Consider the following 26,417-nt stretch of genomic DNA (forward strand, 5'->3'; position numbering starts at 1 on the left):
TCACAGTTGTACACCAATGCACATCAACAGATGTAAAAGGGAAATGTGTTGGCAGTATTCCAGTTCTTGTTGTATATTGATGACCTGGCAGACAATATTAACCTCAGATTTTTTGCAGGTGATACTGTTAGGTGTAATGAAGTAATATCTGAAAAAACTACTTCAGTATCTAGTCAGATCATAATTAGATTTCAAAGTCATGCAAAGATGGAAACTTCCTTTATATGTTCAGAAATATAAAACTGAACAGTGGAAAATCCGGGATGGAATAATGACAATATTATGAAAAGGATAAAATGCTATTCACCATATAACAGAGCTGTTGAGTCACAGACATGCACCAGAAAATTACTGTAAAACAAGTAAGCTTTTGGCCCAAAAGGTATTCATCTATATTAGACACACACACACACACACACACACACACACACACACACACACACACACACACACACATGAAACTCTCATGCACGTGACCACATTCTCTTGCCTTGGCAACCAGAGATTGTGGGGTAATGTGTATGTGAGTATGGATGTTGTCTAATTCAGATGAAGGCCATTTTGGCTGAAAAGTTGCTTGTGTGACAGTCTTTTTGTTTTGCTGTCTGCAACTCAACATCTCCACTACATGGTGAGTAGCAACCTATCATTTTCATAATACTGAAATATAAAACTGTGCGCATCACAAAATGAAAATATGTAGTAGCCCATGACTATATCATCAGTGAGCTATATCATAATCAGTCAACACATAGAATTATGTAGGTATAACAATTTGTAGGAACGTGAAACGGAATGATCACATAGGTTCTACCACAGGTAAGACTGACAACAGACTTTGTTTTCTTGGCAGCATATGGGAAAATGCAGTGTGTCTACAAAAGAGTCTGCTTAAAAATCACACGTATGGTCCATCGTAGAATATTGCTCAAATGCAAAGGATTAATACAATATTGGACTAACAGGGACTATTGAGTTTATACAAAGAAAAGCACATGGATGGTAACAGGTTTGTTTGACTCATGACACAGTATCACAGAAATACTGAAAACTTTGAGTCAGCAAAACCTTGAAAATATGTGTGTTACCCTCAAAACCCAACTTATAATGTTTGAAGGGCAGTGTTAAGTGAGGAATCTAGATATATTCTTCAGTCTCATATGTATTGCTCCCTTAGGAACGGTGAATAGAAGATTAGACTGATTACAGTGTGTACATAGGTATTTATCATTCCCAGTGCCATACACTTATTTAACAAGAAGAAACAATAACATGCCATACAATGCAAAGTATCAGCAGGCTTGCAGTTCACAGTGGTCTGCACGGTATGAATGTGGATGTAGATGCTCAGGGATGGAAATTAGTGTCAGCATACTGCATTTATTTTGTGTGGCTGTGAAATACTAATGTGTTTATGAGATGTTCAGGAGATAAACAATGTAAGTTAGGATGCTAACTATTTCCTTTCATTCTTCTTTTAAATGTTTATGCATTCTAATGCATAGAAAGACAAAGGTGAAATGTCATGAATAAAGCAAAACAAGTACATTGCCAAAGAAAATGAACCCTTACAGACATAATAATTCTACATTTTTGTAATTTCATTCTAAAATGGAGTAAACTTCTTTTAATATAATAGACACGTAAAGTTCACTTTGCCGTCAGTGTTGTGGAAAGCAAGTCTCCTACTAAATCTTGCAGATTTATTAAAATTCTTCAAATAATTTGTTTCAGGTGCGGACAGTTTATGTGGAAGATTGACAGAAAAGATAAACAGCAATCAAGGGCATAGACTTATACTTGCACATATGCCTCTTCTTATGGTGTGCTTGGAGGTGAGACTGTTATATCAGTACACATTTTTGTTAATAAGAATAAATTTGGGGGTTATGAGAAACACATTTTAAGATAATCTCTTCATGGAACAAATCCTTATGAAGGAAATCCAAATATGTTGAGAGAGGGAAAAATTAAATGAGCTGCTGGGTTAGAGAATTTGGAACCACTTATGACAGAAGGAACTGAGATCTGATCTGAAAAATGGAAAATGTTATAGTCAAAAATGTAACTCATAAAGGACATGTTTGCTGAAAATTAAAATTAAGTTAGGCAATGACATGGTCGAAGTCCAAGCTTTGGTGTGACTTGCTACTCATTTAGTTCTGAGTCACTCACATTTTCCAGTATAGCAGTAGCAGTGTAGCCCCATTATCATAGTCCATTCTTGCTCACTGGCAGCTCAACAGTTCTCATTTTGCTAAAAAGATTGATAATTGACTGAACTTTAACTGACACACTGCATGCATTACTTGCAGGTGAATCTTTATTTTTGAATTCTTTCATATCATTAATTGGGCTGGCATAGATACTAGAAATGGTGTATATTATAAGTTCATTAAGTTACTGGATTCAAAGAAATGAAATGGAAATCAATGGAAGCAGATGATAAATTATGACAAGAATAACAAGTTAGTTTGCATAGCCATCATCTGCAGCAAGCACAAAAATATTCGTTTTGAAAATAAAAACCACCTGTTTCTTGCTGCAATGACTTATACTGGCACATATGCCTCTTATGGTGTGCCTCGATGCGAGATTCTGATATCAGTAGACATTTTGTTAGTAAGAATAAATTGCATAGTTGCAACCAGGCTTTTAGTGGCAAAATGAATGTGATAAAGATATTTTGGAGGTTGACAGGGAGCAACTCTTTGTGGTGTAAGAAAAATGCTGGATATGATAGTGGTCCTCATATTGCAGCATACCTTTAGAATTAGTCAGTTGATGCATTGCAGGCATGGATATTTTTGTGTGCCAAGAACTATACTACTTTGTTTTCCCTGATTGATTTGATATGACATAGAACATTTGCTTTGCTTTGCTTTGCTTTTAAATTAGATTGGTGGGGTAATAGTGAGGTGAAAGCTATGATGAAATTGGTGGTGTATTCATGTATAGCTTGTATAGCTTGTTACTGAAACACACTCATTTACTATGTATGCAACATCTGAAGGTGGGGAAGCATTTCACATGAAAACATTGAGAACTGTCGCAGTTGTATTGCCCATTACTGTATTTGGGTTGTGGATTTGACATGAAGCTGTCCATCAGCTAAATGTAGCTAAACAAAAGGAGTATAGCGTGAGATTCAGATATGGAACAGGTAAATCTTACCTGTGAAAATAGGGTGATCATAAAGAGTACAGTAGTTAAGCTTCTCCATTATTTCAATTAGTAAAGATATTTTTTCAGAACCAGAGAAGCTGTTGACTGTCCTTGTATTTGTGGAAAAGTCTTCCCTAAGTGAACTGTCAAAGCTGCCATTACAGGGAAACATTCTGGATTCTTCCATTATTGTGCTCAATAAATATTTGTGTGTGTGCCCCTCAGAAATTAAATAGTTATTTGTGAGTGCAAATTTGATTAAGATGAAGAGGAATAAAGCATCGGTTCGTTGATCAATTGAGTACCATATTGCCAAATGTTGAACAGTAGACTTTGTACGTGCCGAATGTTTCTGTTGGGGAAAATGATATAAGTAATGATAAGTGTGGAGTACAAGTGGAACCAATATAGATTACAAATGGCATTTAACATTTGTACTGTCTTTAATAAATGAACAAAGGAACTAAGCAGTAAGTTGGAGCTAATGTTCAGCCACACCAGGGTGACATCCAGTGTGTAACTGGAAATCATCATTCGATAGAGCAGGCTATATAATTAGAAAAACCCATAAGATGATGGTACATGATTCAGGAGTAAGATGATCTGTGATCCTCAGGTTAAGAGATCTTGAGAGGGGCATGAGATTTTAAAGGTGTTTGCCTGGTGGCACCTTGTTGATAGTAGCATGGTGGCATATCTAGTTGGTACATGTGAATATGCAGGCACAGACTCCCATTGGTTAAGCCCCACAGTAGTGGACCTTTCCTGTAAAATGATTATGATAGTATTATGATGCTTAGTTCACGATTTCACATTGTGAGAGTTTGATTTTGCTGAAGGCATCCAAGCAGTCAAGAACCACACAAGAAATAGTAAAAACCCCAACAGCTAAAACATATACTCATTATTTGGATTTGCTGCTCTTGCATTGGTCATATTTGCTGATAACATTTTTGGATATAAGGTCCACCTGTTATGAAGAACGCTCATTTCAGATGTTGCTTCAGCACCTTTGTTCAATTTTCAGTAGTGTTTCTTAATTCAAATCTGTGAAATTTCAATATGTTTTGAATGTTACTTATCTACAAAAATTATGGCTAAAGACAGTTTTTGTTTGTTTTTGTCATTACCTTAATTTTACATTATACACTTATGCAGGACCTTCTCTACACTACTGTGTACTGGTTGCTTGTCATCTGCAAGTTAACACATTACTTTATAAACTAAATGCAAGTTCTTTGTGCCACAATATTTCATGTCTGTATTTACTGTCACTTACATATAGATTTTCAAAGCCTTTTCACTTTTGCGTTTTAATGAATTATTGAGAATCACAAATGAATAGCCAACCGGTGTGGTCGAGCAATTCTAGGCACTTCAGTCTGGAACCACACAACTGCTACGGTCGCGGGTTCGAATCCTGCCTCGGGCATGGATGTATGTGATGCCCTTAGGTTAGTTAGGTTTAAGTAGTTCTAAGTTCTAGGGGACTGATGACCTCAGATGTTAAGTCCCATAGTGCTCAGAGCCATTTTGAACAAATGAATACTACACATATTTTTCACACTCTTGTTTGTGAATAACACACTTTTCATATTTCCAAAACAGTGTTGTGTGTCTATACAGTCCCAGTTGGCGTTCACTTGTTCTCAAATGAGTTTGGTGCCAAATTTGAATTTTGTGTACTCTCTCTCTCTCTTAAGCTGTTTGTGTTGCCTTTTCTGTAAAGTTCCTATAATGTGTTAATTAGTGAACCTTATATCCAATCAAATGTTTATTGTGAAGATAATCTTGAAAATTACATAAAGGTAAAATTTTTGTCTTGCATGCAAACAAAACAAAGAATTGTTTGTTTTCTCCTGTTTTAACAATTTGTTCTTGTATTTTCAGTACTCCTTGAATAATTTTGTCAAACACTTTTCGTTATTTTAATTAATAAAGTGCATTCTCTTCCTGAAAGCTAATGTTTATCTCTCTTTTTGCTCCTGTTAGTCCTCTCTCTCTCTCTCTCTCTCTCTCTCTCTCTCTCTCTCTCTCTCTCTCTCTCTCTCTCTCTCTCTCTCTCTGCAGTCAATTGTAAATGAAAACATTTTAAGCTAGTTCTGGACTTGTGCCCACAAACCTAAAACTGTGGCTCAGGTTTAATTTAATATGCAATTTTTTTTATGAAAGATGGGAACATAAAATTTAAATATTTAGGAGTAAAGAAGGCCACTCACCTAATAGCAGAAGCATTGAGCCACTAACAAACATACACAAAAGAATGAAAACTGTATTAGCATTCAGAAGAAATCCTTTAATGAGCTAGAGTAGAAATAAACACCTCTGCGCAGAGAGACAGAGAGAGAGAGAGAGAGAGAGAGAGAGAGAGAGAGCCTAGCTCATCAAAGGTTTTCTTCCAAAAGCTAGCAAAGTCTTCGTTATTTTGTGTGTGTCTGTTGACGACTCCCTGCTTCTGTTATTCAGTAAGCAGTCCCCTTTACTCATAAATTATTTACGTTCTGTCAGAACTTTACTGTATGATATATAAAATAGGTAAGTATATGTCATTTACATTTTCTCCCACCAGGATTGATACAAAGTATGTTTCTGGACACACAGCTCAGTTGACAATCCATTTTTCTGCATAAAATCGGAGTTCACAGCTGAGTGCATATGGTCCATCTGTTACTGCATAATTTTTCTCAAGAGGAGAGTGAGATGAATTAAGTCTGTCACTCTTTGATGTGAAAGTCTTCAGATTTGTACATTGTGCAAAAACAAGTCATACAAATGAGTAGTCCTGCACCCAGTGAAACTTCCTGCTTCCACGAGTCACATGAACAGCAATCTGTTCCCATTTGGTTTTGAAACTGGTGTTGCTTTGGCTAATTATATTTGTCCATGAAACGTAACATTTTATTTTTTAATGTGATATTTCACACATTCGCACAAAATAATTCCAGAGCAAAATTTCCCTTCTTTGCTCTGGCCAGACATTGTGCTAGAGAAAGATGTCTCACATGTGTGTGTGTTCTTAGTGATTCTATGAACACAGTTGTCATGTGGTTACAAACATAATATTGTTTAGCAAAACATTATGTGCATGTGTTCACTGCTGAAAAATGCATCATTTTACAATAGTGCTAAGTAATCCATTTTTCTAGTGTACTCACAAAAATATGAACTTATATTGTTGAGTTGTCAAAAGGCACATAAACAAGGTCATGGTTTGTGGACTGAATTTGAAATGCAGCAAGATTCTCTCTGTTTTGTTTGTATGCCTTTTGATGACACATTTCTACCACTATTTGGCGAGTTGTTACTTTTATTGATGTAAATAATTTACATTCTAGCAGAACTTTCCATTACCATAATTAAACTTAAGTTGTATTTATGATGATACTACATACACATGTTCAAAAATAAATTCAAATTAATGGTATTGTTGCTGTAGCTGAGTAAATAGATGGTATACTCTGCAATGAAATCAGATGATGTCTGGCTTTACAGTCATTGTTAGATTAGACAATAACCAGCAAATGTAAATCCAAACACCCCCCCCCCCCCCCCCCCACACACACACACACACACACACACAGGATATTCAGAAAATGTTTGAATTGCTTGTAGGTACATTTCAGAGCAGGTTGTCCTGAGACTTAAATGTTAAGAAAAGAAAAATGATATGTTAGGCCATGTACAAGTTATTTAGCATTAAAGTTAGCCAGTCAGGTCGTTTTGCGCTCAGATTCAAACATCCTGTGAGGATCTGTGTTGCGAAACATATTCTCCATGTGGTTTGCTCAAATTGAACAAGAGAGCTACACAAAAACAATCAGGGGAAAATACTCAACGACAGGCCAATGGGTCAGCAATTCTATGCACTGCCATCTTCGCTATGACAACTTCCGACTTAAAGTGTATTGGGCTATGTAGTGAACCTCTACCTGCTTGTCATTCAATCATCATCAGGAATCATATGTATGCAATCAATCTTAGTTAAAAGAGTACATTTAGCTGTGAAGGTACAGAGGAGGAGGTGCGATAGAACAATGACAGAGGTAGGCTTGACACATATGTAGTGGTAACGTGGTGTGTCATCAGTACTCTTTCAAGGAATACACCGATATGCATTTAGCATATATGATGCCGTGGGTCAGAATGGACTGGGGGCCCACAACACTTACAATGCAAGATAATTCTGTGTTTGAATACCTTTGTAGTGGTTGATGAACGATTAAGGGAGACTGGAAGTTTTGCTGTAACCAGTATCACTGCTGGACAAGAATGCTATGTACAGAATACTCAATTAGGACAAAACCTTCTTGGTACAGTTGCTATAATACCTAGTATCAGTTGAAGGGCCATTGGTAATGCTTTGGGGGTATGTAAAATTATTCCGATGGTCTTGAAGTATGCCTGTAAACTACACATTGTAAAATGTATCTGTTTGTCGCTGCAAGTTTTGCATGCTGCAGTATTGGATGCCCTACTTGGCAGAAACCTATTTCTGTACCACTTACAGAAGGTGCACAATGTGGTGGCAAAGGAGTATCCCTCTTGTTACCAATATTCTGCGTGGTACTTAAATCAATATAACAAATATCCTCATTTTGAATGGATGGTGTTGTGGACAGATGAGGCATGCTTCACCAGAGGAGGACCATTAAACTCCCAAAACAGCCACATTTGGATGGACACAAAAATCTTATCAGCATAGATTTAGTATAAACATTTGGGCAGGTATTGTAGGTGACTGGATCCCATCCTACTTCCTCCCCATTTAAATGGACTGGCGTATTTAGCATTCCATGAAAACATCCTTCCCCCATATTTGGAAGACGTTCCTCTGGCTATCTGGCTGGAAATGTGGTTCCAAAACGATCACACATCACCACATTCCACTGCTGTGGTATGTGAATATTTAGATTGTTGTACCCACAGAGGTGGGTTGGCCAAGATGGTCCAGTTCCCTGGGCAGCTCATTTCCCATATCTGACACCATTGGATTTTTACGTGTGGGACCACATGAAGAAACTCGTCTACATGATCCTGGTAGACACAATCAAAGATCTTCTTGTGAGAATAGTTGTAGTCTTTGATGAAATCCATGAAATCTTTGATTTTGGAAAGATTGCTGACTCCATGATGCAGCATTGCAATGCATGCATTCAGGCTGGAGGAGGACACTTTGCGCAGTGTTATGTTTCACTCCTGAAAATTATGGTGTCACATTAATGACATGACAAAACATCAGTTGTACTGTAAAACAGTTAATCATTATTTTCCATGTATTTGTTATATGTATGGCTAGTGACTGCATACGAGGTTTATTGTTTTTCCATAGTTATGTTGAAACAGATAAACATGGTTAGACCTTAGTCAGGTGCAATTGTAAGCAGTTATTGAACATTATGGATACTGTAGCCATTGGAATAAATGCACACATTTGTGGCCAATGCCAATGGATTTTACATAAACAAAAGTTGCACAGTTCTGATACTTACAAGAATTTCATATGTAAACATTTAGACAACAACAGATACAGGTGAAACGAGTTTATTTGTGTGGCCAATCACCGCAGCAAGCACAGAAATAGTTGTTTCATAAATAAAAACCGCCTTTTCTTGCTGCACTGTATTTTATTTCTCCTAGATGTGATTCACCTTTTTCACTTTAAGGCATCATCGGTGGGATATAGAATGATACAGTTTTGTTTTGATAGTGTTATCTGTAGATTATAGAAGCTTTTTATGTAAGTAAGTCATTACTCACAGTCCTTTGTGTTTTTGATTGGCACCTGTGTTACCCCTCATCTGGCCACAAGCTCGAGTTTGCACCACAGCTCTACTCATGAAACATAAGCATATTTTTATATTTTGAACTTTTTTCTTCCCACTTTTCATCTTGTTTGCCCTTATTGTTACCACACACTGTCAGGCTTAAGTCACTAATTATAGATATTAGATCAAAAACTGTGAGTTCAAGACATAACTACTGTGCATTCACTATGTTTCTCATCCTGTTTGGTTTGTTCATGTACATGCTGCCAACCTAATGAAGTATATTCTGAAAACAGCTTCAGAGAGACAGAGTACATAAGCATGGATTTTTTAAAATATTGATGTAATAGCTGTCAGAGAATGATTAAAAGTTTTGGTGTTCAGATGATTTGAGTTTTGGTTTAAATGTCTCGTGGAGAGGTTCATGTACAAGTGAGTAGAAAGGGATTGATTGGATGATATTATTATTATTACTGTGATAATAGTCCTCTGTTGTGCTCCTCTATTGTTTTATCCATCAGTGTAAACATTGAGTTGTTTGGCATGTGTACTTGGTCATTCAACATGGTTGTCTTTCCTGCTTTTGTTTTCTGTATGTGTTAATTTTCTTGGGGTTAGGAGGCGATTTTTTATTGTTGATTCTAATTATTAACGTGCTTTCTACTCTAGTGGTTGGCTTGTGATTGTGTTCTGTTATGTGTTCTACAAATGTATATGGTTTGTCCCTCACTTCCAGGCTCTCATGCATTCTTTGTATGTGACATCAAATGTTGTGCCTTTTTGTCCTGTGTATCTGCCATCACAAGTGTTACACTGTAATAGATATATACCTGCTTTCTGGTGTATGTATCTGATTTTTTTTCCAGTTTTGGGCAGTCTTTTTGGATAGAATTATTTGTTGTGTATGCTACGTTTATTCCCTGTCTCTTAAAAACGTTGGTGACTTTACGTGAGAGTTTGTGTTTGTATGTCATTGTGTACCATCTTGTGTTTTCTCTTGTATATAATGACATACTTACATAAAACAAACAACTAATTTATTAATAACACTATCAAATTAAAACTGTACCATTCTGTATCCCACCAATGATGCCTTAAAGTGAAAAAGGTGAATCACGCCTGGGAGAAATAAAATGCAGTGCAGCAAGAAAGGTGATTTTTATTTACAAAAGAAAGGTCCAGATATAAAAATAAAACGTGTTATAACATCTAAGTTGAACACACATACTTCAAAAACGACACAACACATATAAGCCACAGAGCAAGTTGACAAAGACATGTGAACATGGTAACATTCAAATCAGCACTGAGTCCAAGTCTAGCGGCCGCTGGCTGGCTGGCCGCTTAGGTGGTGTGGCTGCTGCATGGCCGGCAGACAGACAGCACCGCATGTAGAGGACGTGCGTAAATGCGCGCCAGCACTTTGAATGATTGGCGAGTCACAACACTTTTCCCCCCTTTCAAATTTTTGCACTGGTCTTGATGGAGGTGGCCTGTAGATTGCCAACGTCCATAGGCATTGTTTGACTGGCTGTAAAGTCTCGAGGAGGAGGCTTCCCCTATGGACGGGAGTGTCCTCGATGATAACGGGTCGAGATAACCGGAGACGTAGGGGTCGAATCTGCTGGGGCCCCATGCACCAATCTGCCCATTGCGGCAAGTCCGGTTGTTATAACAGGAGACATGGGCGATGTGTCGGTGTCCGTAGGAGAAGGAGGCGAGTAGAGTTGCTCCGACAGTTGATGGTCATCCGGTTCCTGCATGGGCACGTCTCCTGGTGGCATCCGTTCTTGTGCTGGCACCGAGATGATGGTGAGAGGGCTGTATTGTGAGTAATGAGAGATGCCAAGATCCCGAGCGTCAGGTAGAGCCGAAGGTGGTGTAGCGGCATTCGGAACAGGCGTTGCCGGCACACGAGGCTGAAGCTGGTCTGAATGACGCACTGCAACACCCACGTCCATCTGGATTTCATACAGGTGTCGGCCACGGTGTCGTAAGATGCGGCCAGGACTCCATTTTGGCCACCTGCTGTATTCCCATACCCATACAAGATCGTTGGTGGTGAACTGGCCAAGTGAAGGCACCCGCATCCGTGAGGTGGAAGGCCGCAGAAGATGAAGTAGCATGCGGGGCTGTCAGCCAAGTAAGAGCTCAGCTGGACTGTGGTCGCCCATGGGGGTGAAACGGTAAGAAGCCAGAAATTGGAGAAGCGCATCATCAGCAGCTGAAGAAGTCAGGAGTTTCCTCATCTGAGCCTTAAATGTGCGGACCAGTCGTTCAGCCTCACCGTTTGACTGTGGATAGAACGGAGGGGCTGTGACATGCATAACACCATGACAAGCACAAAACTCCGCAAATTCGGAAGAGCCAAATTGCGGACCATTATCAGTAACAAGAGTAGAGGGAAGTCCTTCCAAAGAGAAAATGCGGGCGAGAGCACTTGTGGTTGCCGCCGTGGTAGGCGACGTGCAACGGACAATGAAAGGAAAGTTAGAGTAGGTGTCAATTACGAGTAGCCGATAAGTACCTAAAGAAGGTCCCACGAAGTCAGCATGAATGCACTCCCAGGGCTTCTCAGGCGAAGGCCACGGTGACAAAGATGACTTCGGGGTGGCAGCCTGTGACGCACAAGGGCCACAGGCAGCGACCATGTGTGCTATTTCAGAGTCAATGCCAGGCCAGTACACATGACAGCGCGCCAGAGATTTTGTACGAGACACACCCCAGTGCCCATGGTGAAGGAGGCGTAAGACCGAAGCACGCAAAGACGCAGGTACAACAACATGTGGCGAAGCATTTTCGGTGGAAAGGAGGATAACACCATCCCTAGCCGTGAGGCGGTAACGCAAAGCGTAGTAGTTCCGCAATGGATCAGAAGTCTTAGTGGACAGACGATATGGCCAACCCTTCTGAGTACAGCGTAAAAGATGGGGAACCCGTCCACAACCTGCTGCTCGGCAACATCCAGGTGGAAATCCAAAGTTCGTCCCTATCGAATGCCAGATCAGGGCCCATGGGAAGGCGAGACAGTGCATCAGCATTCGCATGTTGAGCCGTCGGCCAGAAATGAATCTCATAATTGAAACGAGACAGGTAAAGAGCCCAATGCTGGAGGCGGTGTGCAGCCTTGTCGGGAAGCGAGGTTGATGGATGAAACAAGGAAACAAATGGTTTGTGGTCCGTAACAAGATGAAATTTGGATCCATAAAGAAAAACACCAAACTTATGAAGAGCATAAATAATGGCCAAAGCTTCCTTTTCAATTTGAGAATATTTTCGTTGGGCATCCGTGAGCGTTTTGGAGGCATAAGCAGTGGGTTGTTCAGAACCGTCAGAAAAACGGTGCACAAGGACTGCACCAACCCCATATTGAGAGGTGTCCATGGCAAGAACGAGATGTTAGCCAGGTCGATAAGTAGCCAGGCACGGGGCCTGTTTCAGCGTAGTCTTCAATTTCTGGAAAGCCGCATCACATGACGTGGACCAGTGAAAAGGCACGTTTTTATGCAACAGGCGATGCAATGGCTGAGCCACCAAAGCAGCAGACGGTAAAAACCTGTGATAGTATGGTATTTTCCCCAAGAAGGACTGCAGTTCCTTAACAGGTGTAGGGCAAGGAAGGGCATCGATCACAGCGACAGTTTGCTGAAGCAGACGAATACCATCCCAAGAGAGTTGAAACCCCAAGTACATGATAGATGCCTGAAAAAATTGTGATTTCTGAAGATTACACTTAAGACCGGCAGTCTGTAAGACATGAAAAAATGTGCGGAGGTTCTGAAGATGTTCTTCAATGGTGGAACCAGTGACAACAATGTCGTCCATGTAATTGATACATCCAGGGACAGGGAGCAATAATTGTTCCAAGAATCGCTGAAAGAGAGCAGGGACGCTGGCAACCCCGAATGGCAATCGTTGGTATTGATAGAGGCCGAAAGGCGTGTTAAGGATCAGAAACTCCGGGAAGCAGCATCGAGAGGAAGTTGATGATAAGCTTCTGACCAGTCAATTTTAGAAAAATACTGGCCTCCCACAAGTTTAGTGAACAATTCTTCAGGTCGGGGCAAAGGGTAAGTGTCGATGAAGCATTGCGCATTTACAGTGGCTTTAAAATCGCCACAGAGACGAATATCACCATTGGAATATCACCATAGCAACGACGACGACAGGAGAGGACCACTCACTGGAAGTTACAGGAAGCTAGACCCCTAAAGTAGTGAGACGATCCAGCTCCCATTTTACCCGATCATGAATGGCCACAGGAATGGGTCAAGCCCGAAAAAACTTAGGTCTAACCTAGGAGAAAAAAGGGACGAAAATGTCATTGACAAGGAATCCAATTGAGCATACGGAATAGCATCAGAGACGATATTGACAGAGTCGTCTATGGAGAACCCAAAAATGCGAAAGGCATTGAAACCAAAAAGATTTTCTGCGTTACTCTGGTCAACCACAAATATGGGAACAGTGCGAACAACGGATTTGTAAGATACCTCTGCATTAAATTGTCTCAAGAGAGAAATGTTCTGTTTATTGTACATCAGTAATTGCCGAGTGACAGGTGATAGGGTTGGAGAACCCCACTGAAGATATGTCTGCGAATTGATGTAGTGGCAGCAGAACCAGTATCCACCTGCATGCGAACATACCGACCAAGGATGTGGACTGTGAGGAATAACTTCCCTGTAAGGGAAGAAGTGCAATTGACAGACAACACAGAAGAATCAGCGTCACGGTCATGAACATCATGTATGCGGTCATATTTGCAAACGGAAGACACATGACCCTTCTTTTTGCAATTGTGGCACACGGCCCAACATTGGGGACAATTCTCACGTGAATGTTTCATAAAACACCGCATTTTCTGAGATGGTTGTTTACGGTTAGGCTGAGGCTGCGCGTGGGAGCGTACGGTGGCCATGTCGGCCGGCGGGGACACGCCGCACGCGTCGTCAACAGCGCACAGAGGTTGTATGTCCCCGACGTCACCCCACGCCTCTATTTGCGCTCCAGTGACGCGAGAAGTTTCAAAAGACTGCGCAATGGATAGGACTTCATGTAGAGTCGGATTTGCCAACTGAAGGGCCCGTTGCCTCACTTCTTTGTTGGGTGCCAACCGGATAATAGCGTCCCGTACCATGGAATCCACACAGGATTAGTTGTGAACATCAGTAACAAATTGACACTTTCAGCAGAGGCCGTGAAGCTCAGCAGCCCAAGCGCGATAGGATTGATTCGGTTGTTTTTGACAACGATAAAAGGCAACACGAGAGGCTACCACATGCGTTTGCTTTTGAAAATAGATGGACAGAGGTGAGCATATTTCAGCAAAGGACAGAGACGCAGGATCTTTCAAAGGAGCCAATTGCGACAACAATCGAAACATTTGAGGTGAAATCCATGAAAGGAACAGAGACTTCCATGTTTGTTCGTCCGTGACATGAAATGCCAAGAAGTGCTGTCGAAGACGTTTTTCGTAATCAGACCAGTCTTCCACCGTCTCGTCATAAGGAGGAAAAGGAGGTATAGACAACGATGAGAAACGACCCACATTTGATGCTGCAACGAAATTGCGAATCGCCAATGTGAGAAGCGTTTGCTGTTCAATGATACCTTGCAATAGTTGCTCTAAAGTAACCATGGAAACCTGTGGGTCAACGATGAAAAGGAAAAATCCCATCCTTGTCGCCAATTGTTATAACATCAAGTTGAACACATATATTTCAAAACTGACACAACACATGTAAGTCACAGAGCAAGTTGACAAAGCAAGACATGTGAACACGGTAACATTCAAATCAGCACTGAGTCCAAGTCTAGCGGCCGCTTTCTGGCTGGCCGCTTAGGTGGCGCGGCTGCTGCATGGCTGGCAGACAGACAGTGCCGCATGTAGAGGACGCGCGTAATTGCGTGGTGCCACTTTGAATTATCGGCGAGTCACAACAAAATGATGATCCTGCTCGTGGTCAAACTCGGGACCTCGCATTTCTCATATCCACCTGTCTACCCAGACCATGCTGTCTGATATTACAACAGGCTGTAATTCGGAGCTTTATAGCTACGCGATTACAATGTGGAGCATATGTTTGGCAATACCACCTTTCACTGACCATTTGAATCTGATACATATAAATACAGTTTGTCCAGCATGCAAGCAGTTTGGTTGCAGACCCTCAACCGGCCTCCTCCTTATCAATACATGACCCTAACTGGCACTGAGGCAGGACCAGCTTTCATCAGAGTTCTTGCTTGACACCACTTAAGTCGCAAATGGCAACAGTTTATGGTCAGTAGAATGCGTGCTACATGACATCCATCTCAGAGCTGTCCTTGAAACAATTGATTTGTTAGTTTTTTGTGTCATTGTGGTGCCAAGTGTAACTTAAATTGCTGCTGTAGATGCAGTATGATCTGCCAGAGCCATATGTTGAATGTGATGGTCTACCCTCTTGGTAGTGCATTTGACCATCCAGAATCCTTTCTTTTTGTGACTGTAGATTCTCTTGACCACCACTGCCAGCAATTATGTACAGTGGCTACATTTGTGCCAAATCTGTCTGCAGTATCACAAAAGGAACATCCATCTTCTTTGAACCCGACTACACGACCTTGCTCCAACTCAGTAAGGTGTTGATAATGGCATCTTTGTTGCTTTAAGGGCATTCTTGACTAACATCTACTCGCCCAATCCGATCTTAAAGGAAACTAAGACTCATGACCTTTACAACGTGTATATAAAACAAAACTAATCTGCATCCACATAGTGGTGCTACTACACACATATCAGGAGATACGACTTCATATATCACTGAGTTGCTTGAAAAACTACCACTACTTGGATGATTTTTTAGTTTATTACTTCTCTCTGTTTACTCTATAATCAACACAACACATTTTGCAGACATTATCCATAACTGCCACAAATGTACCCATAATTTAGCAGATATGTGACAAATAATGAGATGTGTGAAAAACTGTGGCATCATGCGTAATGTTATAACTTATTACTTCTTTATTAGTAACTCTATTCACAACACATTTTCCTGACTATAACCATGTATATCTCTGGATATAACTGCAGAATTATGTCCTTGTTCAGCACATTGTTAAGGAAATATGACATTATAAACATTAAGCTATGTGAAAATGAAGCTGCAGGGTGAAATGTATGTACAAATACCTGTGAAATGTGTTAAATATATGTGAAATAGATGTTAAATAGATGTAAAATATATTTGACTTGTGTATATGAGAGCAGAGCCGTGTGTAAAAAGGTCATGCTAAACCAATGGAATGATTGCTACCATATTTGGTACATGCATTAGTTACAACCTGCAAAGATGTTCTACAGAGGTTAAGAACCATTTTGCACTCAAATTTCAGATGCACGTAGTTAAATGTATTAAATTGATTGAAAGTGAATAATTGTGATTGTTACCCCAATAAGCTTTCATTTGTTGTTAGCTACATTTCTTTGAATCAACAAAGCATTATGCAGAACCACTCACTGTGCCTAGAGTGGATCAAGAGCAGGTAATAATTTAAACACAGCCTCCAAACATACCAGCCACTTGCCTTGTGCTTCAGGAACAAAGACAGACAGTTAGCCCTAAACAACAAAGGAAATTGAAATATTAGCAAGCTACTTCTATAAGTTGTTAAATTTGATAAGTTGTTAAATTGTGAGACACCAGGAGCAAACTTTCCAAAACAAAATCCAGGAGACCCACACATACAGACTCAGAACCACCCAGCTTGTATGAAATGCAAAATAATCTTTGAAGATCCAAAGAATGACAAGGCCTCCAGGAAGATTCAGTAACTGCTGAAATGTGGGAAATTGTGGGAACAGAAAAGAAGCTCCATGGTGTCTTTCAAAAAATCTGGGAAACAGAAGATTCGAAAACAACATTACTTCACCTAATTCACAAAAAAATGAGATAAAACTGACAGCAACTACTATAGATGAATATCCCTCCTTCCAGTGACGTACAAAATTCTTTCAAAAGCATTACAGAACAGATTAGAAAGCGAACTTAGAGAGCAGTTAGGAGAGCTTCAAGGAGAGTTTAGAAAAGGACGATCCTGTGTGGAACAAGCTTTAAATCCGAAGTTCATAATCAGGTACAGAAGAATGAGATATAAAGATATAAAAGCATTTATATAAAATTTATTAACTTCAAAAAATCACATGATTCTATTGACAGGAAAACATTATTCAACAGCTTAAAAGAGTTTGGAGCTGACAACATATTGGTGCAGTCATAAAAGACACACAATCAAATACTGAATGCAAACTTAAATTTCTGGGCAAAACCTCCAAGGCTTTTGAAATGAAAACTGGTGTAAGGCATGGAGATGGACACTCTTCCCACTGCTGTTCAGTTGTGTGCTAGAAAAGGTAATTAGGGAATGGAGGAAAATAACAGAAGAAGAAGGAATTAGAAGAATCACAATTAGGAGAAAAGGGGATAATCTGAATTTTGATTGTCTAGCTTTTGCAGGTGATCTCATCTTTTTTTCTGAACCTGTAGTAGATGAAATAGGCCTACGTGTATCTTTTGAAAAAACAGAGTATATGTCACATGTGCAGGAAGCACCAAATTACATGGAAACTGTTTTTGGCAGAATAAAAAAGACTACAAAACTTAAATATCTAGGTGAAATAATACAACCAAATGCTTTACACAAAGAAGCTAAACTAGTAATGTCAAAAAAGATCGAGGCGGCTTTTTAACTATCGGAAGACATTTATAACAAGAAATCTATTTCGATAAATACAAAATTTCGGCACTACAGTACTGTCATTAACCCAGAATGCCTTCATGCATTAGAATGTATTTCGTTAAATGTAGCGAAAAAATCAGGTGAAATAGAAAATAAGGAAAGGAAAATAATTTTGAAAATCGTGGGACGAAAATATGAGAATGGGAAATGGAAATTAAGAAGTAATAAAGTAGTTTATGAAAAAATAGAGCAAATATCAGACACAATGAGGAAGAGAAGAGTTGCATACTATGGACACCGAAAAAGGCTAGATGAAGGGGGGGGGGGGGGGACATCAATGACATGGACAAAAGAAGTTAAAGCAGGCCTGAGGGAAAAGGGAATAACGAGAACTAGTAGAAAGAGAAAGATTCAGAGCAAAAGTGAAAGGTTTCAAGGAGAAAACAAAGAAAAAGACAGTTGCAGTATGGACAGAAGAAAGAAGAGAAAAGCAAAATGGAAGAATGAAAAATTACTGGAAGAAAGGAAGGAAAAAGGAAAGAATACATAAGTTATTTCATGTGGCCCTTAGTAGGCCAAACCAATTTAAAAAAAATCTATTATGAATATATCAGGAAATCTCCCCCCCTCCCCCCTCCCTCCCTCCCTCCCACCCTCCCTCCCTCCCTCCCTCCCTCCCCCTCCCCCAAAAGTACATCACTAGTTGAGTACCTACCTTTGCCAGGATTTGTATTTACTGCAATCTTCTAGTAGCCCGTCTTCCCCTCTGCCCTCTCTCTGTCCACCTCCTTCTCCCCTCTATCTGTTCCCATCTCCTCCTCCCCCCTTGCTGTCTGTCCATCTCCTCTTACCCCTTCATGTTGTCATGTTCACATAGAGAGGGAAGGAAGAGGAAGGAGGAGGAGGAGGAGGAGATGGAAAGAGAGAGGGATGAGGTGAAAATGGACAGAAAGAGGGGGAAGGGGAAGATTGGATAATAGAAGATTGGAAAAAATACAAACCTGGCAATGCTGGGTACTCATCTAGCAATGTATAAAGAGGGTTACCTTTTAGAGAGAGAGAGAGAGAGAGAGAGAGAGAGAGAGAGAGAGAGAGAGAGAATGAATTTCCTGATATGTTATTTGTTCAAAATAGATTTTATTCCTTTTTTCCACTCTAAGCCTTGGGAGTAGTTCTGCATAATGCTTTGTTGACTCAAAGAAATGTAGCTAACAACAAATGAATGCTTATTGGGGTAACAACCACAATTATTCACTGTCGGTCACTTTTATACATTTAACTAATGAGCATCTCAATCAGTATTGCTTTTATATCTCCTCGCTGTTTTATTTCCTTTTATTCTTTCTAATATGTATTCTTGCTTAGAATAATTTTCATTTTACATTTCAACATTTTGTTGTCTCATTTCTTCTGTCATAAAGCAACACCTTGTAACAATAATATTGTGGATAGAAGACAACCAAATTCATTTCTTTAATTTTTCATGGGTTTCATTTATTAGCATACTGGTGTATTGTTAAGAAATGATGGGTGCTACACAGGGTGTTACAAAAAGGTATGGCCAAACATTCAGGAAACATTCCTCACACACAAGTAAAGAAAAGATATTATGTGGACATGTGTCCGGAAACGCTTAATTTCCATGTTAGAGCTCATTTTAGTTACGTCAGTATGTACTGTACTTCCTCGATTCACCGCCAGTTCGGTGCTTGTGTTGACATGCGACTCATTGCACTACAGTACTAGCTTCAAGCACATCATTACGTAGCATCAACAGGTTAGTGTTCATCACGAACATGGTTTTGCAGTCAGTGCAATGCTTACAAATGCGGAGTTGGCAGATGCCCATTTGATGTATGGATTAGCACGGGGAAAGGTAACGTTGACCACGTCACTGTATGGAGAGTGCTACGGGAGAACCAGTTGTTTCCGTACCATGTACAGCGTGTGCAGGCACTATCAGCAGCTGATTGGCCACCATTGGTATACTTCTGTGAATGGTTCATCCAACAATGTGTTAATCCTCATTTCAGTGCAAATGTTCTCTTTACGGATGAGGCTTCATTCCAACGTGATCAAATTGTAAATTTTCACAATCAACGTGTGGGCTGACGAGAATCCGCACGAAATTGTGCAATCACGTCATCAACACAGATTTTCTGTGAACGTTTGGGCAGGCATTGTGGGTAATGTCTTGATTGGGCCCCATGTTCTTCCACCTACGCTCAATGGAGCACGTTATCATGATTTCATATGGGATACTCTACCTATGCTGCTAGAACATGTGCCTTTACAAGTACGACACAACATGTGGTTCATGCACGATGGAGCTGCTGCACATTTCAGTTGAAGTGTTCGTACGCTTCTCAACAACAGATTCGGTGACGGATGGATTGGTAGAGGCGGACCAATTCCATGGCCTCCACACTCTCCTGACCTCAACCCTCTTGACTTTCATTTATGGGGGCATTTGAAAGCTCTTGTCTACGCAACCCCGGTACCAAATGTAGAGACTCTTCGTGCTCGTATTGTGGACGGCTGTGATACAATACGCCATTCTCCAGGGCTCCATCAGCGCATCAGGGATTCCATGTGATGGAGGGTGGATGCATGTATCCTCGCTAACGGAGGACATTTTGAACATTTCCTGTAGCAAAGTGTTGTGTTTGAAGTCACGCTGGTACGTTCTGTTGCTGTGTGTTTCCATTCCATGATTGATGTGATTTGAAGAGAAGTAATAAAATGAGCTCTAACATGGAAAGTAAGCGTTTCCGGACACATGTCCACATAACATATTTTCTTTCTTTGTGTGTGAGGAATGTATCCTGAAAGTTTGGCCATACCTTTTTGTAACACCCTGTATACCCACTCTAAGAAGGTTCTTGGTGAGATGGCTACCAAGCAGAAATTGAATGCTGTTGACTGGTATTGACCTTTTTCTGATTGTTGCCAACTTGAGTTAGCAGACAGTATTGTATTTAGTACATTTGAGTATATGGAAGTAGAGCTGACACACTGAGCTAATGATCACTGAAAGGTCATATGTAATTGTATTTTAAATAATCTTATTAATTATGATTTTATACAGTTAAGCACAGTTGTGTCTGCTAGTTAAAGATGGTGGTAACCAAAAAGGAATTGGTATAAATCAGTGGAATTCAGTCTCTACCAATTCTGCCACTCTCATTATCAACTACTCTGACTCTCCTAGAACTGCAAGTATAGTAGATCATTAAAGTAACTATATTCTGTTGTCATAATTGTATTCGTTTCCCTCTTTGTCTTTCCTTTCATGATTTTACTGCTCCTTCCCTCATTACCCAAACAAATCCTAATTATTATCAGCTACAAATTTCTTATTGTATATCAACATTCTTTTTATAATAAAATGCATTTTATAGAGACTAAACTGAAAGAGCAAAGGCATTATCCTGAAGGATAAACTTTTAATGATGTGGTACATGTACATTGTTGTTGTTTTTTCTGTTTCTTATCCTCTCTCTCTCTCTCCCTCTCTCCCTCTCTCCCTCTCTCTCTCTCTCTCTCTCTCTCTCTCTCTCTCTTTCTTACAAATTTTATGCTATCCTATTTATTACGTATCCTTGTAGGTTACTAGGGCTAGAACCAATGAAGAGTATTGCCTTTTCATCATAAATAATCTCTGCATGACAGTGAAGTCTGTTTTGACATAGTTTGAAAATTTTGTCAGGAAAGAGTTTGATGCTTGGCTATTTCATGCTGTTGGCTTTTATATGCAGGTTGTGAGGTAATTAATTGTTTATAGTCTCTGTTATTATTATGTGTACTTTATATTTCTATTCTTAAATTTTCAGGGACTTGGTAAACTAGCACAAAAGTTTCCAAATATTGCAAGCACATCCATATATTGCCTGCGTGACTTTTTAGTCACTCCAAGCCCAATTCTCTTCAAATTACATAGACATTATGCTGACAGTAAGGACACCAAACCAAAGATAACAGGTTTGTACTGCTTTCTTGTTTGCTCTGCCAGCCAATAATGTCACTTATTTAAAAAAATTATTTCCTGACAATAGCCAGCACACTTGTCGACCTGGTATGTAGAATGAGAATGTAAGGCAGACACTTAATCTTCAAAGCATAATATGAGTAACTGGAGAGCCACAGTTTATTAAATCTATTTAAAATATAAGATACAGTTGAAGCTAATCACATATACAATAAAAATGATTTTATTTCCTTCTTCTTATATGCAGTTCAGGGCAAAGAACAAAAAGATCCTGACTTGATGTCCACATCACAGACCGCATTTGAGAAACTACGTGATGCAGCAATAGAAAACCTATGCATCGCATTACAAGCGGCATACACACTAGATCCATACTGTGTCCGTGCTCTTGTTGCATCAGTATCAAACAGGCTCTTCACTGCAGAGAAGTCTGACAGGTTTGTGCTTTTATATTGTTATTTATTTATTGGTCCAGCGAATCTAGGACTGCACAGTGTACAAAATATATTGGACCATTTCTTAATTACTACATATATTTCTTCAAATTTTTATGTACATAATTTTTAGCAAAAAGTAATATTACACATTATTTTATTGCTCTACATACTTTACAAAAACAACATTAATTGCTGCTACAGTTTTGTTTTTCTAGATATTTCCTTGCTACATAGGAGAAGTAAGTAATCATTCACATTTGATTGGAAATTGTTCCTGTCCATTAACATTTTGTTAATTTGGGTAATACATTATACATTTTGATGCCGGGATGGAGTGTGCTTTTCTGTAATAGTGCTGTATTTGTCTGTTGTACATGTACTTCATTTATTTGCTGTGTGGTAGCTGTGTACAGATTTATTAAGGGTGATGCAGGGACTGATAATGTTTAATTTTTTATGATAATTACATTTTCTAATACATGGAAATGGTAGAATTTCTTTTTTATGTAAAGAGTTGTGTGCATGATGATATTTGCTTCAGTCCTTCCATTAGTCTAATAGTATTTTCCTTTAATTGAAATGATTTCAGGCTTGCTCCACAGTTTCACCAAAATACTGCACCATATTTCAGTTCTGAGTGAACACCAACAAAATATTTGATCCTGAGATTATCATATGACATACCATTGCTTAATATTCAAATTATGAAACAGGGTTTGCCCAGTTTTCTGTTTATATAGTCAACAAGTGTAAGCCATTTCATGTTGTGTTATATCTGTATAATGAAAAGTTTTGTGCTTTCTGTTTTTCCGGTTGTTTGTCCGTTTATTTCAAAATGTAAATAACTGGTGTCCTGTTCTGGGTGGTTTGTCCATTGCAACAAGTTTTTTTTCTGATTTATAATCAAATTGTTTGCATTAAAGACCTTAATGCTGTTTTCAAAGGTTTCTTTGGTGCAACCTGTAATGAAGATGCTGGCATCATCTGTAAATTGGTATACTGTTACTAGTGTTTATATCTAAATCATTTGCATGTAGTAAAAACAGGCTGGGACCCAATATGAAACATAATAAATCTGACTAGTGGATGCTGACAATACCATTCATTTCATGTGTTATCTGTGTGAACTGCTTTTTTTCGTGGAGGTATCATTTAATCCAATTACACACTGCTCCCCTAATACCCCAATTCTCAGTCTTATCATTGATGGTATTATTGACTTTTGACATGAAGTTCAAAAGTTATTATGTAGTCCTTTCTGATTAAGTTAGAAACAACTATGTGATGTATTATCATGTAAGTAGTGCTTGCAATACTTTTCCTGTTGTCCATTGTGTTAGTAAACTTGGTTATAGTATTTTCATGTACTTTGTTTACCAAAAATTCAGCACTGAATTAATGTTTTTAATGTATTAGTTTATTGGCTACAGGTCATGAAAGTGGTCATTATGGGACAAGTAGGTAAAAGTCTTTCATTTGATATGGGGAGCCAAAATAACAACTGCCAGAAATTTGAACAAAAAGACTAATATGTTGGGCTATATTCAGTGACACTGAACCTCAGTGCACCTATTTTCCTGTGACAGAAAACATATGTGTACTAGACTTAAAAGCTAAAACATGGACCTGACACTAACACAAAAGCACTCATTTTGACACATTTCATCATCTACCTTTGCACAACAATATGTATTTTCTTTGATTTAACCGAAGCATTTGATTGTTTAGACTGTACAGTAGTATTGCATAAGTTGGAACATAATAGGTTTAGGGGAAAAACTCAACAGTATGGAAAATAGGAAGTAGTGTGTTGTCCTCCAGTGTCAGCAAGCAAGGAAGGTATTTGAATCTGATTGAAGATATGAAAAGTGGAGGGTGATGTAATGTAATTAATTGTAGCTAAGAGCATAGTCAGTATCAAGCACATGGTTTTCAGAGAACAAATTAATAATTAAATGCAACAAAACTGCAATGTATACAGTTCTGATATGGAACTCTTTTAAAAGTGAAACTTTATGGTCTCAGGCGGTCTAACATCCAGTGAAATTGACAATTTATTCTTAGAACTGTGGATAAATGAAGAACTTTCTTGGAAGTATAACATCCAAGATCTTGTTCAAAAACTGACTGCTGCTATTTTCATCATAAGAATAATCTCCATTGTATGCTTATTTGCTTAGCTTCACTTCATTGTCCTCTATGGTATTGTATTTTGGGGAAACTTTGTGCATTCTCCAAGAATTTTCTTAGACCAGAAAAGTGCACTCAGGCAGATTTACAGCATCACTGCATGAAATTCATGTACACCATTGTTCAGGTGAGAAATCTAACTCTGCGTATACACACACACACACACACACACACACACACACACACACACAATAATGCTATGAATTGTTGACAGTATTGTTTCATTCAGAAGAAACATTCTTTCAGTGAACAGTTGGTGTAAGAACAATTTATGCATGGCTGACGCTTTATTTAGTCTTGTATTCGTACAGTAAGATGTGCAGTATTCAGGTTTTGTTTTCAAGGGAAATGGTAGAAAAAAAAATTCGAGTGATAAACTCCATATTTTGAAATCTAGATTTTTAGGTTTCCTCGTGGCACACTCCTGTTCTGTGTAGGATTTCCTTGCAGTTGTTCAGAACTGTTCTCTATAATGGATTACTTATTCATATATTCACCCAATTTTTTGTGTTTTACAAAGCCATTAATTTCTTTTGTTTCTATAGTTTCTAATCATCATTATGTAAACTGTGTTGTGGCTAATCCATGATCAAGTAGCTTGAAGGTGCATAGTCTCACAGAATCCTGTCTGTTGTGTAAATAAATGAGAATCTGTACTGCTTGTAAGACATTGGCAAATAGTCATCTATGCAAAATCCACACACAGTGTCATCATTGTATAAAAGTAGAAAAAAAGATAAAACACATCCATGTGAAAGTTAACAAAATCTTCATGGTCACTTCCCTTGTACTGATGTCTTCGTAAAATGGGGACTTCATTTTAAACAATGGAAAATCCAGGATGGACTGTAACAATATTATGAGAAGGAAAGTTGATACTCACCATATAGCAAAGACGCTGAATTGCTGATTGGCACAACAAAAGGAGTTTCACACTTAAAGCTTTCAGCCAATGGCCTTTTTTCAACAATACACACACATTTGCACACTCACCCAAACGCAACTCACACACACAACTGCAGTCTCAGGCAACTGAAACCACAACTGAGTGCGGTTTCAGTTGCTTGGACTGCAGTCGTGTGTGTGAGCTCCGTTTGTGTGTGTGTGTGTGTGTGTGTGTGTGTGTGTGTGTGTGTGTATTGTTGACAAAGGCCATTGGCCGCTTGGCCGAAAGCTTTAAGTGTGAAACTCCTTTTCTTGTGCCTGTCTGTGACTCAGCATCTCCACCATATGGAGACTACAATTTAAGATGAGAACCACAAAAATTACAGTGACTTGTGTATGGATGTGTCTAATCTTCCTTACCTTTATACAATGATGACAATGCTCTGAGGATTTTGCATAGACAAATATTTGTCAATGCCTTCCATGCAGTACAGGAAGTATTTCTGATGATGAAGGCACTTGCCTTCAAAATTCTTACATTCCATACAAACTGCAAAGGTTATGGATCGCAGGTTTACATTCAGTAACACAATATCAATAGAAGGGAATTTGTCCCTAGTAATACAGTGGAAAGCAGTTCTTTTGAAAAACTAGAGAAAAAGCTAAACATATCAAAGGTAGCATTAGAATTACCATTAAAACATAAAATGACTAAGTTAGATTACCTGTAGCTGGAAAAAGATTTTTAGGGTGTGGAGCAGCCGATTGATAAGCAGCAAAGGGAAATGGACTATGAGAGATGAGTCCAACATTATTCTACAGCTGTTTACATAGGCTTAATCTTAACTATAGTGATAGTTACAGGTAACTCTTGCTCAAAGTCTCTATGTCATAGGTATATAAATGTAAGTTTTTACAGACTGTTTTGGTGGTGGATAATGTTGCAGTCAGATGTATTAAGAACCTGTGGGGGGGGTGGGGAGGGGGGGGGGCAGGGAATGGCATGATTATAAGATTTTATTAATGTAAGAAATGGCATGACTGCAAGTTGAGAAACTTTATTAAGAGCCACACATGAGGCATGGTGTCAGGCAGATATCAGAAAGCGGGCCAGTGCTCCGTATCAAGCCAGACTTGCTACAGTCTGCTGAGGAAGCAGCATTGCTTTGTGAGGACACATCCTCAGGCACCGAGGTTACTAGTAAATGCTGCCATATAGTAGGATGTTCGAGAACCTTCTAGAAGATTGTGGAAGAATCT

General features: G+C 39.1%; 1 protein-coding gene across 1 annotated transcript in view; it reads left to right on the forward strand.

Annotated features, from left to right (window-relative positions):
• LOC124711227 (phosphatidylinositol 4-kinase alpha) overlaps positions 1-26,417 on the forward strand; it is a 205,358-nt gene that overhangs the window by 77,429 nt on the left and 101,512 nt on the right. The window contains 3 exon segments of the mRNA XM_047241186.1: positions 1,735-1,835; positions 21,491-21,638; positions 21,893-22,082. Coding sequence (XP_047097142.1) covers positions 1,735-1,835; positions 21,491-21,638; positions 21,893-22,082 — 439 coding nt within the window.

This window comes from Schistocerca piceifrons, chromosome 8 (assembly GCF_021461385.2).
Source record: "Schistocerca piceifrons isolate TAMUIC-IGC-003096 chromosome 8, iqSchPice1.1, whole genome shotgun sequence".
In the NCBI taxonomy this organism is placed as follows: domain Eukaryota; kingdom Metazoa; phylum Arthropoda; class Insecta; order Orthoptera; family Acrididae; genus Schistocerca; species Schistocerca piceifrons.